General features: G+C 44.3%; 1 protein-coding gene across 1 annotated transcript; it reads left to right on the forward strand.

Annotated features, from left to right (window-relative positions):
* Positions 1 to 1,674: 1,674 nt before the first annotated feature.
* Positions 1,675 to 3,606, forward strand: arl4cb (ADP-ribosylation factor-like 4Cb). The gene has a single exon (XM_056289240.1). It carries the CDS (start codon positions 2,150 to 2,152, stop codon positions 2,726 to 2,728), a length of 579 nt encoding a protein of 192 aa, XP_056145215.1. The 5' UTR covers positions 1,675 to 2,149; the 3' UTR covers positions 2,729 to 3,606.
* The last annotated feature ends 12,917 nt before the right edge of the window (positions 3,607 to 16,523 follow it).

A 16,523-nucleotide genomic window follows, 5' to 3' on the forward strand; every position in this document is an offset into this window, starting at 1 on the left:
AATACTCCTGTCTGTGCCCCTGAGCAAGGCAATGGAAAGAAGAAATGAGGTTGGTCCCCGGGTGCTGCAGCTGCCCACTGCTCCTATACCATAGGACAGATTAAATGCAGAGAACACGTCTCATTGTAAGAATACAATGTAAATAAATAAAGTGGCTTTCTTCTTCTTTCTAATTCGTTTTATGTTGCCCATTTCCTGTTGTTGCTTCACACTGATCTGAGGCATATGAGAAGTCCTAGACAAGTCCATTTGTCCATGTTCCTGAAGACCAGATCTTAAAAGATGCCCTGTTGTCCTCAAATAACAGATCTAACCTTTATCCACAGCTCAGATGTCTGTATCTCTAGTTAGCAACATTTACATAATATTGCTGGATTTAGGTTTCTAAAGTGCTGGTAATGTTAGGGCTTGATTTTCAAACATATGTTGATCAAAATTTGCACTGCATTCTCACATTTGTTCAAAATCTAACCAAATTATAGGTTTGGTGATTGTATCACCTCTGTTTCCAAACAGCTGGGAAAATATCTTACACCAAATATGTAATTGTAAGTTCAATCCTGGATCCTGCTGATTTTCCTCGGTGCTAATATTGCCCAAATTGTTTGCTTTCTAAGCACGGTGATGATGGTTTTGCCACCTTGTCTGTTTATCTTTATTCTAACTGAAGTTCCCAAGGCTATACGAGAGTACAGACTCATCAACGTGCCACATATCAGACTGACCTGGTCCATATATGAGCTTACAGCTGATAATAAACTTTAAATTCATACTGATCGATTAAATTTCTGCAACAAAACTTCTACATCTCCTCAACAACTATTAAACTTGAGCGCCAAGGCCCTACAATCATATTTGACTCGTCAACTGCCTAATTGTGCCACAAGGTGGCGTATGTGGCAAGCCGCTCGCTCTGAAACCTGTTCTTTCATCTCGGCGGATAATACGCATCCTTTTAACTTCAACAACCCGCACGTCAAGCAAACCCTATATGTGCAATGCCCGAACAGTCCGTATCGGTTTCTTAGCATCGGACGTGTTCATGGAATAAATACCCCAGAATAACTATTTATTATCCACAACTAAAGAAGAAAAAACAACAACACACAAATTGTTGTCCCCCCCCCCTTTTTCTCCCCAATTGTGCGTTGTACTTGGCCAATTACCCCACTCTTACCCACATCTGACCTCCCACCCGCAGACCCGGCCAACTGTGTCTGTAGGGACGCCCGACCAAGCCGGAGGTAACACGGGGATTCGAACTGACGAGCCCCGTGTCGGTAGGCAACGGAATAGACCGCTACGCCACCCGGACGTCCCCGAAGCTTGTGTGTGAGCGCGCGTGTGCGTACGTATGTGCGCGCGCGTGTGCGCATGTGCGTGCGTGTGTGTGCGTGTGCGACACATGGTGTGTCTGGGAGGAGCGTCCGGACCGCTGCGCTGCTTTGCGGTGTTTCGTCTCAACCTGAGTCAGGCAGTGCATACGCAGCCCTCCCCGAGGTAGGACCTCTGTACACACGCGCGCCGACACCAACCACTCAGCTGCGCTCGGATTCGGCTGGAAGTTGCGAGCTCGCCATCATCTAAACCCGCAGGGGACTGTTCCGTGTCTTACCGTCGGGTGAGCCGTGTATCTGCGGACTGTTTTACAACAGGGACGGATCCGTGTTTTTTTTTTTTGGTACCGACTGGGGCCGACCGCAGCGGGGGAGAAGTGGCTGCGTTCGCCGTTGAGAAAGACTATCGGCTTCTACGCTGTTCTCATCAACACACACACAGACACAAACACACACACCAAGTGTGAGATGTTCCGCCGTGGCCCAAGGGACATGAGTGTGTGACAATGTGTGTGTGACAGCGTGTGTGTATGTGTGTGTGATAGAGGGAGAGGGAGAGAGAGAGAGAGAGGGGGGAATGCTGATGAACGCGGTGCTGCGTCCTGCGCTGAGGGTCGCGACGGCAGAGAGGTGATCCCCCTCCTTCCACACATCTGCAGATGACCCCGGACTCTGCCTGCTTTCGTCCCTACGAGTCGATCAAACGAGGACTCGCGCACCGAGAGACCTGCATTTTCTGAAGGGGGGGAAGCCATCGCGCCCATCCCCTTGCCCCTTCCCTCCCCGGAACCCCCGGCAGGTACACAGTGAAAATGGGCAACAGTTTCTCCAACATCTCCGCCTTCCAGTCCCTTCACATCGTGATGCTGGGTTTGGACTCGGCCGGCAAGACGACCGTCCTCTACAGACTGAAGTTCAACGAGTTTGTCAACACGGTGCCCACCATCGGGTTCAACACCGAGAAGATCAAGCTGAGCAACGGCACCGCGAAGGGCATTAGTTGCCACTTCTGGGATGTGGGAGGCCAGGAGAAGCTGAGGCCCCTGTGGAAATCCTACAGCCGATGCACGGACGGCATCATCTATGTGGTCGACTCAGTCGACGTGGACAGGCTGGAGGAGGCCAAGACAGAGTTGCATAAAGTCACCAAGTTCGCCGAGAACCAGGGCACGCCGCTCCTGGTGATAGCCAACAAGCAGGACCTGCCCAAGTCCCTCCCGGTGGCGGACATTGAGAAGCAGCTGGCTCTTCATGAGCTTACCCCGTCCACCACCTACCATGTCCAGCCCGCATGTGCCATCATAGGCGAGGGACTACACGAGGGCATGGACAAACTCTATGAAATGATCGTTAAGAGGAGAAAATCTCTTAAGCAAAAGAAGAAACGGTAACGACCACCCAAGAGGGGCGTGGAAGCGAATAAATGCAGAATTACTGTAACTAAATGCTATTCGGGTATGCCAGTGTAGCCCCCTGACAAGAGGTTTACTTTGCAGTGTTTTTGTTTTGTTTTGTTTTTTAATCACCTTCAATTTTGGATTATTGTCTTAGTTGTAAGACGCTGTGAACCCCTGCTGGCTGATGCTTTTTGCACGCAAGAGGGTTCCTCTGTGGGTTCCTCTGTGAGTTCCTCTGTGGGTTCCTCTGTGAGTTCCTCTGTGAGTTCCTCTGTGGGTTCCTCTATGGGTTCCTCTATGGGTGCAGAGTTTATACCAAGGCTAACCAATGCAGAAACTTGAAATGACTTGGGAACTCATAGGAAGTACAGCTAAGACAGAGAGAGAGAGAGAGAGAGAGAGAGATAAACGGGCTGGCCCGTTATTCGCTGCTGTACCGTGGATTTTCAACATTACGGACATTTCCCTTCGAAGAAGCTCCCGTTCTGTAGGCCGATCAGTTCACGTACAGACGTTTGGATGTTATTCACTCCGTTCACGAGCCTTCGAGGAATGCTTCTCTGGAAACACACGTTTTGTTTTGCACGTGGCTTGGGTTTATATTCACTTTTTCTTATCGGGAACTGATGCCAAGACTTGTCTGTAGTATGGGCGTCTGTCACGCAGATGATACAGGTTTCGGAGCATTGAAGTAGCCTTTCCTATCCGTGGTGGACTGTGGATAACATTGCCTGCGACGCGGTCCACTACTTTGCACTTTTCATTTCCTATCAAAATAATAGAGTAACTACACTGTATAACGGAGCAGATCTAGGCTGTTTATGTACCACGAAGCCAAAATTGAAGTATTTTTTGAATATTAAATGTTTGAAAAGCCACGTCGTGGGTGATGTTGTTTGTTTACAGAAATCTGATAATGACGGGAGATTATATTGACCGCAGAAAAGAGGATAATACAAGCAGATGTGCAGGAAGGCGACATGTGAACTATTGACCTGACTTGATTGATCCCTTTCTCCACCCCCCCACCCTCACCCCCCCCCCTTTTTAGATAGACCCACACCTACACGGCGTCCTGAGTTATTCAGGGCGCCGACCTCAGAGGCCTCGTAGAAGGTTAATGAGAAGCACTTAACATTGAAACTTTGCTGACATGTCAGCACAGCCGGCGTCGACTTTTCGAATGGGGGAGCTTCTCTGTGCAGAACAAAGGCCCTGCTTTAGATTTTTACTGGCGTATATGTGTGTATACCCGAGCCTACTGTGTGTGAAGTGAACGTCGATAGCAAGCAGGAGCTCGTTTGTGAAATTTATGGATCTGCAATGCGGTGTTGTTTCTATCCGCGGAGCTCGCGCTTAACCTCTCGAAGCTCTGCCAACAAGCCATGACAGCAGATCACTCCCCAACTTAGACGGTTTGACAGGAATATTGATTGGGTTTGTTATTTGGTGAAAGGGATGAAGCTGGCATTGGACTTTATGACCGGACTGTTATGACAGCCTTGTTTTCGACAAGTTTTATAGTTCCATACCTCCCAGCTGAAGCATTGCATGTTGACAAATTAAAGCGTGTTAGAAAATGTACCTTTCCTCTCTGACGAGCGACGAGCTCATAGCGCCACAAGCTGATGTAGATGATAGACGCTTGACCCACAAGGCGCTCCATTTCTAGAAATAGTTCTTCCAACGCAAGTCATAATAATGAAGAAAATATATCCTCGTGACATATTTTGGTTTTAGCTGCAAGTTTGAAGGGCTACAATGGGTCGGAGAGGATTATCAGTCACTTAGTACTACTCCTTGTTCTCACAGCTCTCAAAAAGTGTTTGAGTTTTGTTTTCGTTTTCTTTTTCTTAATCTATAAGACTTCCCTTCTGAAATGCTTGCCATGCACCTAAACACACTGGTACTGTTCCTGTGATGTGTCTGCAGGATGCACAGTTCAGTACAATGCTCTTCACTGTTGCTAACTGCTGCCTGACTTCCTGTAAATCCCTGCCAGGTCAGCTTTGAAGAATAAACTCTGTCTTAGGTAGAGTTTCTCTGTTACAGAAAAGCACAATGCCATGGCTGGGTACAATTAGAGCTGCAAAGTGCAAGCTTTATTCAATCCAAACTTTTTGTTTTTGTTTTTCTCAGTCTATGTTGCTCATTCTCATCCCAAATACAGGGTCACTCATCCTTCGCTCAGGACTATGGTTCAACTCTTCGGTCCAAGGCGGTCAAGAGCTCCGAGCTCTAATCTGGGAAGACAGCTTCTTGGCAAAACAAGAAAGAATTTTTGTGTGCTCATTGTCAATTACATGAAGTGAGCAATAATTGCAGGTGCCTAAACGGTTGCTAACAACTTACGTAATGCTCCCTCATTAATGGGTGTTTTGTAACAACTGGATTTTCAAGTTAGGCTCTGCAAAGTAAATCAGTCCAACATACTGCAGACGGTAGCCCTATAAATATGAACAGTAACTAAGGACATAAACATTTTAAAACACTACCGTCCGTGCATCCCCCTTCGCCGGGGTCTAAGAAGAACCTGTTTCTACTCCGTCTGCAAACACACCTAACCTCATATAACTTTAACACTCCCAGTACAAAAACATCTCACTGCATAGAGCCTTTTTTTTTTTTACAAGGCCTGTATGTCAAAGTAGGTTACTGTGCTTTCAACTTGTTCAAGGGTTCAAAACAAGTGGAAGATTGAAGTATGCAGAGACCTAAGCACAGAATCTCTGCATACTCATGTTGTGGTCAGGAGTTTTACTCAGGACAGCTGCCACCGTTGACACATCATGTTCTGCTCCGGATAATGTGACAAGAGACTTGACCACAACACTTTATCTATTTTTCACTGGTATCATGTATGTTCTCAGCTTGTTCTTCACTTAACTGGGGTTAAGTGTGCTAAGCAAACATGTTCTCTTTCAACAATGCCTTTCTTTGTATTCAATCACATACTCTCATACACCAGTAGGAACTGCCCAGTACAACCAGTTTCCTATTACTGACTACTCAGAAGCCTTACAAGAGGAAGTGGAGGTTTAAAATGCATTGGGACGGATGCAAGACTCTTTAACACTCCATGCACCGATATTCACTGTACATTAAAGGACTCGAGTTTGCACATTTTTCACCTGTTTACACATTATTACCCTTCCTGGGTGGGCATATATATATATATGTATATACTACCTGTGTGTGTGTGTGTGTGTGTGTGTGTGTGTGTGTGTGTGTGTGTGTATGTGTGTGTGTGTGTGTGTGTGTGTGTGTGTGTGTGTGGTGTAAAATATATGTCTGTTTCATGCTAGTCTATATTTTAACAGTTTTATCTACTGTACAGAAGTGTTTGTGGCTAGCCGTGTGAGATTTCTGTGCTCTTAACTAACAATATGTTTGGTAAGTAGCCTAAGAGAGAGCGGGCTGGGGAAAGACCTTGACTGGCAATAATCAACTGTGATACAACAGAAACAGAAACATACAAGCAGTAAAAATCCCCCTCTCGTCCAAAATGTGTCGTTTGGACAGCAAACATCATTTCTCTGATTCTGAGTGACACGGTGAGGTACACCTATACCATCGCCAGACACTGACGACGTGAATGTTTGTAGTTGTTCCGATAGAGCTTTCTCCACAAACTTGGCCGACATACTTCTGCTTTATCATTGTAGGCTAAAGGTTGGTTCTCTCCATTGCCTGCAATGTTAAAAAGCCAACCTTCTCTCACCTTCAGTTCAGTCTGTGATCATTTATTTCGTGTTTCTGTGCAATGTATAACACAATACAGGTGTTGTCATTCACATATATTTATGTTTCTGTTGTCAGAAAACTGCACGTCTACAAAACGGTGATTTGATTAAGGATCACAAATGCTAACTGGCTAATCAAAGCTAATGGACATTTCAGGGCTGATGGCATTTTATGTCCCTCGATCAAATCACTTTATATATATATATATAGTAGCGAACCGCTACTAAATATATATTGTAACGTCACGAATAAGTAGACACGTTCCGGGCTGCCCCCCTAATTCGCTGCAATATATACAGTCGTCTGACAACAGAAACACAAAGTTATGTCACTGATGTAAATGGTTATTTTCTTGCTTGGTGCGGGATTCGATACGAGTGTACTGCACCACAAGGCGACATCACTAACCGCTCGGCTAAAGGGTCAGACCCGTTAGCTAGGGGCTAACGTGTCTGATTAGTAGTTTACACTGACAACACCTGCATTGTGTTGTGTGTATTATGTTGAAACAAAATAAGTGATCACAACGGACAGAACTGAAGGCGACTAAAAGTTGGCTTTTTAACATTGCGAGCAACAGCAAGAACCGATCTTTACCCTACTAAGATGAAGCAATGGCTGTGTCGGAAATCACCCACTACTCATTTTGTAGCGCTGTCCGAATGTATTCATGGGTTTCACGTCATTTGAATGGTGCGTCACGCCGCCATCTTGAGGACCAACGGATGCCAAGATGCCTTCGATCTGTTGTGCTGTGGGTTGTGACCACAAAAAGTCACAAACAAATGGATTACAATTTTACTGAATCCCTAAAAACCATGATCGTCGAAGTAATGGTTCGCAGCGATCAAAAGGGACCACTGGATTCCCACAGAACACTCCAGGCTATGCAGTGAGCACTTTGTTTCGGCTAAGTAGCTGACGTTAGCTAGCTAACGTTAGCTAGCTGGCTACCGCGTTAGCTTCATAGCCTTGTAACAAGACAGTCTTGTTGCAAGGCTAGCTAGCTTCATAGATGTGTCCTGTGCACTGATGCTAATATGACATTTATCAACAGACTGTCACTTACCCTTCCTGTAAAGACGAACAGTCTTTTCGTTTTTACATGATTCACTTTGACGTCCTTAACCCATCCTGCGGCGAAGTAGCGGTAGGCTTCAGTGCTTTTGAAGGCTTTCAGGGCTTCACCTGAGTATGGCGAGGGATTGTGGACGAGGTACACGTAAACGTCGTGAAACGTAAAATTATAGGAAGATCTATAGCAGACTGAAGTGGGGTTAATTTGTCTTTGGATAGAAGATAAGGATACAATTTTAAAAACTCGATTTTTTTTTTTTGTGGAGATAACGCTGCTTCTCCTCCGTGGTTAAGTGAGCGATTCTGGACAGTCTTTCAAACTTCCCGGGAGCGCGGTCCTCAAGATGGCGGTCATAGCAACAAAAACCACGTGACTAAAACCCACGACCGATGGCCAATAACCAAGCAATACATACCATCATGCATCGCGCTGAAAGAAAAATGGCGGACGGACGAGACGAGAGAGAGCGCCATGAGATAGAGAGCTGTCGTACACATGTAAGCAACTTTCGGTTTAACTTTCAATGATGTGGTAAAGTTTGTTTTAACAGTTTATTAGCCATATAATAAATTATGAATGCATTACGTCATTACGGCACATATCACGGCTAGCTACCCAGCTCGCTAACCCTAGCCCTCTTCTGTACAGTAATTGCCATTGACAGCGCCGCTAAGTTAAAACTAGATGGACTACCATTTTTCAAATTTGTAAATAGAAAATTAAATTGGAGTGTCAAATAAGCATTCGAGAAAATAATGATTGTCAACTTATTTGGATCTCTTCAGGGACCGACGACGATGTGGCAAAATTGATTCGCCTGAGGGGAGAGAGGGGAAACATCTATTTATCACAAAAACGCAGATTCTGTGACCTGCAGTGTTGGAAGAAGTACTCAGATCCTTTAGGTATGTAAAAGTATCAATACCACAAAGAAGAAATATTCCATTACAAGTACAACTCCGACATTTAAAATCCTACATAAGTAAAAGTATAGAAGTATTACCAGCAAATTTGACTGAAATTACTACAGTAAAAGTACTAATTTTGCAGAAAACCGAGCTGTGACTAATATATTAAAGTGTTGCTTATGCATTGACTGGTCAGCCTTAATGACGTACTTTGTTAAATTTATTTAATATATCAGATACTTTTACTTAAGTAAAATGTATTATTATTATTACTATCTATTATGGATGGTCCACCCGATGTTGATCTGGCACGTTTTAATTGTGCGACAGCAATGACGTAATTAAAGGCCCAGAGAGAATGACCTGAGTAGTGTCCGAAAGTGTTTTTTCATTTGCCGATGAGCTCACTATATAATCCTCTGCATATAACTCCCTATATAGGGAGTAGGGAGCAGTGAATGAATGATTTCGGACACAGACAATATTACGTTGGCCATGTTTGTGAAGAAAGTCTATTCTGAGGCTGATGGGAGAGTCTCCATAGATATTTTCCCAAAATCCATGTGATTGGACAAAGACAGCCAAACCATTGTATGGCAGCTTCAGAACCTAACCTTGACTCTAAACTTATCCAGTTTATTTGTCGCTAGTTACTATTGCCACTGTGGGCTGTTTACAATGAACATGGTAGGGAATTGGAAATATACATACAGAATACATACATACTTGCACAGAAAATTTGACTTTTGCATATGCATTTGCAAGACATTTCGAAGTTGTGTTATTCGTACGTCGCTCATTGAGAATGTGAATCGGCAGTCCCCGCCTGTCACTTGGTTTCCGAAACACAAAATCAGTCATTGGACGGGGCCTTTAATGTGAAGACGTCTGCCATAGGGCCACTGAAGAACAGAAAAAGCCTGAGCGAGTGAGACGAGTATTCCCGGGAAAAGCCCCCCGAATGTAAACAGAGCCATCAGCATGTGGAGCCTGTGGAGAAGAGAAAAGGCACTGTCTTCTGAGGGCAGCTTGTCGCCATGGCAACAAAACACCATCCATGTTTTAACCTCAGAGATTTCACCACTCCAGATATCACCGCGATGTTACATCTCCAAAATGGAAATAGATGGAGCCTCACCGTTTGCTTAAAATTATTCCCACCTTGGGCCTCAAAGAGAAGGATGGTGAGACTGAAACCATCTGAAGCAAAAGCTGCTCTTTCTTATTTAAAATACGTCATTCTTCATTAGCGTCATACAGAAATGATCATAATGCAGAGAAGGTCCATTAGGCCTTATCATTTTTGAGAGGTGCAATTTTTAGATAATAAAATATTGCAAATTAGTAATTATAATGTTATATTTTACCGTAAGTTATTAAAATTATTTATTTGACTTTAAAAGTAGTTCTGGTTGGATTTCAGTTACTATCATAACCATGAACCCACTATCTGGAGTGGGAACTTGATGTGTCTGCCTCTGCCTGTGCTTTTTCATACAGGGCCTGCTGTGTCCTTGGTTGCAGGCTCTGCTCATAGAAAGTGTACTTGGCATAAGTATAGAGTGACAACAAAAATTTGATTTCTGGTCATTAGTTCACCCATAGGGCTAGTTAGAAGGCCCCATATGACATCATCATTTCAACCAGTAAGCGTAGGTATTTCTTTGTGCCATTTGGCCCATAATGCGCTATAGTGTGCAACTGTTGGGAACCAAGAAGAATGGCGGCTAACAAAGAAATTGACATTGTGGCTGATTTGCTTCGGATTCCATTTTCCAGGCAAAGTTTTCAAGAAGACAAGCACGAAACCATCAAGACCCATGGCGCACCCGATGCGAGTTTTGAGTGCTTCCTACTGAACGTCACTACTAAACGTCCCGCTCATGTCGTCCATGAGCGAGTGAGTGACCACAATTTGGGATACATAGCCCATGGCGCCGCTCAGCAGCACTGTGGGAAATATAGAAGAAATATCTTAAAGGGAGAGACCAAGACCTAAGCTCGAAGGGCTCACACAGGCAAGTAAGGGCTTCGTGAGGCACTTTACTGAAGCCAAAGGCGATCGATCATTTCATCAGAAAGGAACGAAGGATGGATTTTGTGTTCAAGTGATCGGTGAGTCCTACTGTTTTAATTTTCTGTAGAGTTGAGATTATTAAGATTGTTGCTGACAGTGCTCGAACTTGCTGCTGTGAGATATATGGCCTAATTTTATCTTCAAAAAAAAAAATCTCCTTAACGTTGGCTGATTATTGAACAACATGAATGAACGTCCAAGCCATCGGAAGGCTGGTTGGCAGTTTTGCTAATGTATTTGTCTTAGTGGGAGAAGTAACTAGGTTTGCATAGTTTGGTTTGAGCACATGAGTTAACAGGTGTCGGAAAGTGATTTTCTAATGGACTTATTTTTATGTGGAATTAATGATGTAGTTTGCATATTGTTTTGATTTTTGTGGTGCTTAAGGCAAGGAGTTGCTGGTGATGAGTGTGCTTAGTGTGTGTATGTGTGTGTGTGTGTGTGGCGGCGGCAGCGGCGGCGGGGTCATCAATCTGACCATTGAAGGCCCAATGCAAGTCCCCATGGTCCACTACTGTCATAACCTAGTCATGTAAGCCAAATTAATGAGTATGTTATCATCCTGTGACTATAATTATTGAAGAAACGTTGTGTTCATGCCAGGTTCCTGTTTGCTGTGTGTCAGCGTATGAAGCTTACCTCAGAGGTCAAGTCCTGGGAAGAATGTGTTAAGTGTAAAGATCATTAGTCAGGTGATGGATTTCACGCTCAGTTTAACAAAATGTCTCCGGTAATGAGGAGGAGGGTCAGAGGTGACACCCCCAAATCCAATAACCTTTTGTCTCCTCCCAGTTAATGCCAATGTGGTTATGGCATTCCCTTCATTCTTCCCCATTTGTCTTTCTCACTCTCAATTCTGTAATGTGTGAGATTACTCTTATCATAAAGGCCATGGTGGTAAAACACCGGTGGAGACGTGATTAACCTTTAACGGGCGTTAAATACGAGCTGTATATGACCTCCGGAGAAGCCCGTCCCTGTTTATGTTGCAGGACATCTGTTGAACCTATTGTCTTACTGCCTATAGGAAACCAAGCCTGTGCAAGTTTAAAATGAAATGCATGTGCAAGCCAAAGACCACAGGATATCCGTGTGGCAAAGTAGCTTTCTTAGGTGGAAAAAATGGAAAAAAAAGTTGCATTTACAGCAAAAGCGGTGACTCATGCTTTGTTTAAAACAAAGATTTTTAACATCTTAACAGTCCTGTCGCCTGGTGTTCTGCCATCAGACACACACTCACCAAAAGAAAAAAACAGAAAAGCACTTAGCTCGCTGTTGCCTGGAGGTCGGAACAAAGAACAAACTAATGGGAGATGACAAAACATGATAAGAGGATTAATATTTCATAGGTCATTGATAATTGTTCCAGGCATCCCCCGTGGCTTTGACCAATTGACCAGAAATCCTCCCCTGCTATTAACATCCGACATCCTTTTAACAAGAACAGGTCAGATAGAGTTCTGTCCGTGCATTTAACAAATGGTGGAAATCAATGGGAGAAACATCACACAGACACTTTATGAAGTATTCATACACTCATACAAACACTTCATGAAACTCCATAATGGACCGTGTGTAAGACAGGACTGAACCAGGAAATACCGATCGATACCTGTCAAGGCATTACTCAAGGAAGAAATGTTACAAACAGACATAATGACAGGAATATACTTTAATACTTCCTTCTTGTACCGGAGATATGAATAAGTATTGTTGTTTGTTTTTCTTTTTGCTTAATACAATCGCAGAACCATTAGTTGTCTAAAGGTGTGGTGGATGTGGAGATGTATATCAACAAATGGTAGTTCAGGTATCAGGAACACTTTATTTGTTGTTTCCCCCAGCCCACGGCAGTGCAATACAAAGACAAAAACACATATCTAAAAACTACAAGAGCACATACATCAAACTACAAAAATAAATAAATAAATAAATAAAATCACTATCCGAGAGAACGAACGCCAGCCAGGATGACTGTCGAAACTGCTGGTCTGCATGGGCTAGTAGTTAGCTTAGCCTGCCCCACTTCCGCGTCCTATCAGACTGCCCTCGGTGTTTCCTCCTCGGGTGCAGCTCCAGGCAGGGCCGTAGTCCTTGGGCCCACTGGGCGCAGCAGACCAGGCTCCCCCAGCCGATCCAACGCCAACTCTCCCAGCCAGACACCTTTGACACACCTTCCCGCACTCCACATGATGACACCAAAAACACAGTCCGTGCTAGGTGAGGCCGCTGCCAGACCGCCCTCGATGTTAGCAGAACTGCCGGTCAGCATGGGCTAGCAGTTAGCTTAGCCTGTCCCGCTTCTGCTTCCTGTCAGACTGCCTTCGGTGTTCCCTCTTCGGGTGCAGGTCCGGGCAGGGCCGTGGTCCCTGGGCCCACTGGACGCAGCAGACCAAGCTGTCCCAGCGGATCCAGCGCCAGCTCTCCCAGCCATCAAATGAAGACGTGGACAAAGACAAAAACGGTATTGGGTGAGGCCGCTGCAAACGTGAATTCGTGCTGCCATCTTCCCACACCGGAAGCGGTGACGTTCTTATTAAGTCAGTTTTTTTTTACATCTCATTAAAGTTCTACAGATTGGTTCTGTGTTCAGTGATGCAGAGGGACTTGAACTTGTCTCGAATTTTTTCTCCCCTCGGCCGTTGCAATACTCCACGAATCTGTCTCAACTCAGAAGAGGCGTAACCGGTCCAGTGGGTTTACATTTTCTGCAGAAATCCTTTCAACCAAAATCTAAGATGTTGGCTCATGTTTTCCAGAATTACATCTCCTCTGGTCACCGTTCCATTTTATCAAGTATTTTAAAACTGTGGATGGCCTGGATCCCAAGTTATCTGTGATCCCTTCCCTGCAAGACAGGGACATGTTCTGTGTCCAGGCCTTGGCCGTCAGGACCCCTGATGGGTTTTGAAATTGCTTAAGCTGGCAGAGTCAGTATGGTCTTTAAAATCACTTCTCCAAACCTATTTGTACCATAAAATCTTTCTATAATCTGTTTATGTGTTGTTTTTATCCTTGTTTGCCTCATCCCTCATTTTTTCGTTCTATCTGTCCTATCTGGAGCTGTTGGTGTTTTGTTTAATATATTGTTTTATTGGGTTATTTTATGAGTTTTAATTAGCCTAACCATTTTCCCTCAGTTGCTAGGTAACTTTGCTTCTGAGTAAAATTACATTAGGTAAATTTAGCTATTCATATATTCTTAATCCAGCTCAATCCAGTTTCAGGGGTGCTGGCGTCTGTCCCAGCAGGCGTTGGGGTGGAGGGCAAGGAGACACTCTATGGACAGGTCGCCAACCCATCACAAGGTCAATACACGCACACGCACACGCACACACACACACACACACACACACACCATTCAGGCCTATGGGCATTGTAGAGTTTCAAATACACATAAACGTGTGTCTCTGGATAGTGGGAGGAAAGTTGAGTTCCTGGAGAAAGCCATGCGAACACAAGGAGACCCTGCAAACTCCAGATTGAAAAGTTGAGCTCGAACCCGGGGCCGTCTCGCTGTGGGGAATAAGTGCTAACCACTATGCCATATTATCATTACTATTATGATTACAGTCATTATTATTGTCCATATTGTTATCCATCTTTATTATAATCGTTATCATTTACAGCCCATCAAAGAAAAAAGTGCATGATAAAATGACTTGATAGGACCAGGTTGTGCAGAAGAGACAGTGTGACGCATGTATTTCAGTAGAAGCCCTGCCTGTCTTACTGTACATGAACTACGTCTGAGGGGCGGCTGCTGCTGCAAGCCAGAATGAACAGGTTGGCTTTATTTAATCACCCCTTGGCATTCCTCGCCCTACCCAGCCCCCTTAACACCGCTCCCACCGACCACAGCTCCTCCTTCTTGTCTTTTTTTTTTTTCTCTCCCACAGACCTCCAATTATTGACTGAAAGCAGGAGCAGAGTTGTTTTGTAGGCGGCATGAACTGCAAGTGAAGGAGGAGCACGTACTTGTGTTTGTTAAATCATTGCAGAAAATAAAGATAATTACCCAAGGCCATGATTGCTGTGAAACCTGAAAAGCAGTCCTGTTTTGTGCATTTGCATGAATGGCTTGTCTAATATGCTGTCTGTAAACCCTAGATGCGGTGCTGTCATTGTGAATGTTGACATACACACACACACAAAAGCCACCGGTATCCACCCAACCCCGGATTTAAACAAACATGTCTGCTCAAGATATACGTGAGAATTTGCACTTCTCTCCCCTCGCTGACCCTTTGTGGCAGTAAAAAGGAAAGCCGTTGCCTCTGATGTATAGTGACTCTGCAACAGTGGCAGCACAACCCCTTCTTGGGCCTGCATGGTTTTGGTAGCTGCATTATGTGTACAGTGTTTAAATAAGCCATGCATTATGTTGGGTGGTCCGTGGCATATATAGGTCACTCTCTTTTGTGTTTCTCTCTCTCTCACACACATACACACACACGCTGTCTCTCTCCCGTGCTGTGTCAGTGCATGTACATGCTGTTGTTTCAGAGTCTGTGTTTGTGCATTGTGTATGGATGACAGCCATTCTGCAGCTCTGGATTTGAGACTAATAGCAGCATCATGGACTCGCGAGACGTTTTAATGGGCGGTTTCAACCTTTTCATGGCCTGCACTCTGAGGATAATGGGGTTTAAGGGAACTGCATGGGGGGAAACAAAATACAAAGCGGCGCATGTTCCGCGACATCTGAGGGGATAAACCCCGCCGTTCGCTGACAGCCCCCGACCTTCCTGAAAGACTGCCATCAGGGTGTGTTGATGGAGTAAGGGAGGAGTGACAGATTAGGGGGGGGGGTTGGGAAAGAGTGTGGGGTGGGAACAGACACCCCTGTCCCTGAAAACAGAATGGAGCCAAATGTTGACTTGTTTGACCCGAGAGACTTTTAGATTAAACAATCGGAGCAAGAGAGGCTGTAAATGCCACAACAGAATAGATTTTTTGTGTTTATGAGTTACATAATTTGAATATCTGAATTATGGATGCATTCGAGAAAGTGAGATTGGCAGCCTTGCTTTTATCTTCTGACACGTTCCTGTGGTATCAATAACTGGAGGAACTATAAGTACATTTGTCTTTATGCGTGCTCAGTATAAGTACATTTGTTTAGCTGGAGGCGTGAATGGGTGCTTAATACAAACACAATATTGGCTGCGCGACTATTTAGTGATTCTGCTTCAATAAATGTTGACATCTAGTGTCACCAAAGATGGTGATGTTATGTATCTTTGATAATTAAAGTGTGGACATGTGTCTTTATAAAGTAGCCTGACAACCAAGGCCGCCATTCTGACGGTTTTGGATTTTTAAAGTTTAATGACTTTGTGAAAAAACACACAAACAGACCTACCGCTCCCTGAATGCTCCTAAAATTGCATATATTTGCATTAAAAGGAGTTTTAGATCAACGTGTCAAAAAAAGTTACGATAAGATCTTCCTAAAATGACCATGAGCGGTCAAAATGACTGCGTGTAATTTGCGCGTCATGGTGTGCGTCATGTCACTATTGATGACGTGTGTTGGTCGCATCATTTCCTGCGTGAAGTTCATCGCTCTGTCCTAGAAACACACCAGCTTCCTCCAGTGGAGAGTAACAGTCTACACTTGATTTATGATTATTTCCAACATGTCTGGTTTCAGACGCACCATGACTACCACCGATGCGCTGCGGTATTTACAGGCGTTGGACAGCGGCCATTTTAAATTGTGTGAAAAATAGTATTAAAGTTGTTAAAATGTTAATTTTGGTGTCAGTTAGTTTCTTAACAGACATACTAACATAGGTAGTGCATTAATATCTCTATTGGGTATTTATCTTGACAGAATATAGAGTTTAAAAACCGTGGCGGTCATTTTGACCGCTCGCGGTCGTTTTAGGTAGGAGTGAAATCCCGGCGGTTCTGGTGTTAAATCACAGCTCTCTCAGGTCTGCAGTGATTCACGATGTGGCCCATCAGGTCAGAGTG

The sequence above is a fragment of the Lampris incognitus genome, chromosome 11 (genome assembly GCF_029633865.1).
Source record: "Lampris incognitus isolate fLamInc1 chromosome 11, fLamInc1.hap2, whole genome shotgun sequence".
In the NCBI taxonomy this organism is placed as follows: domain Eukaryota; kingdom Metazoa; phylum Chordata; class Actinopteri; order Lampriformes; family Lampridae; genus Lampris; species Lampris incognitus.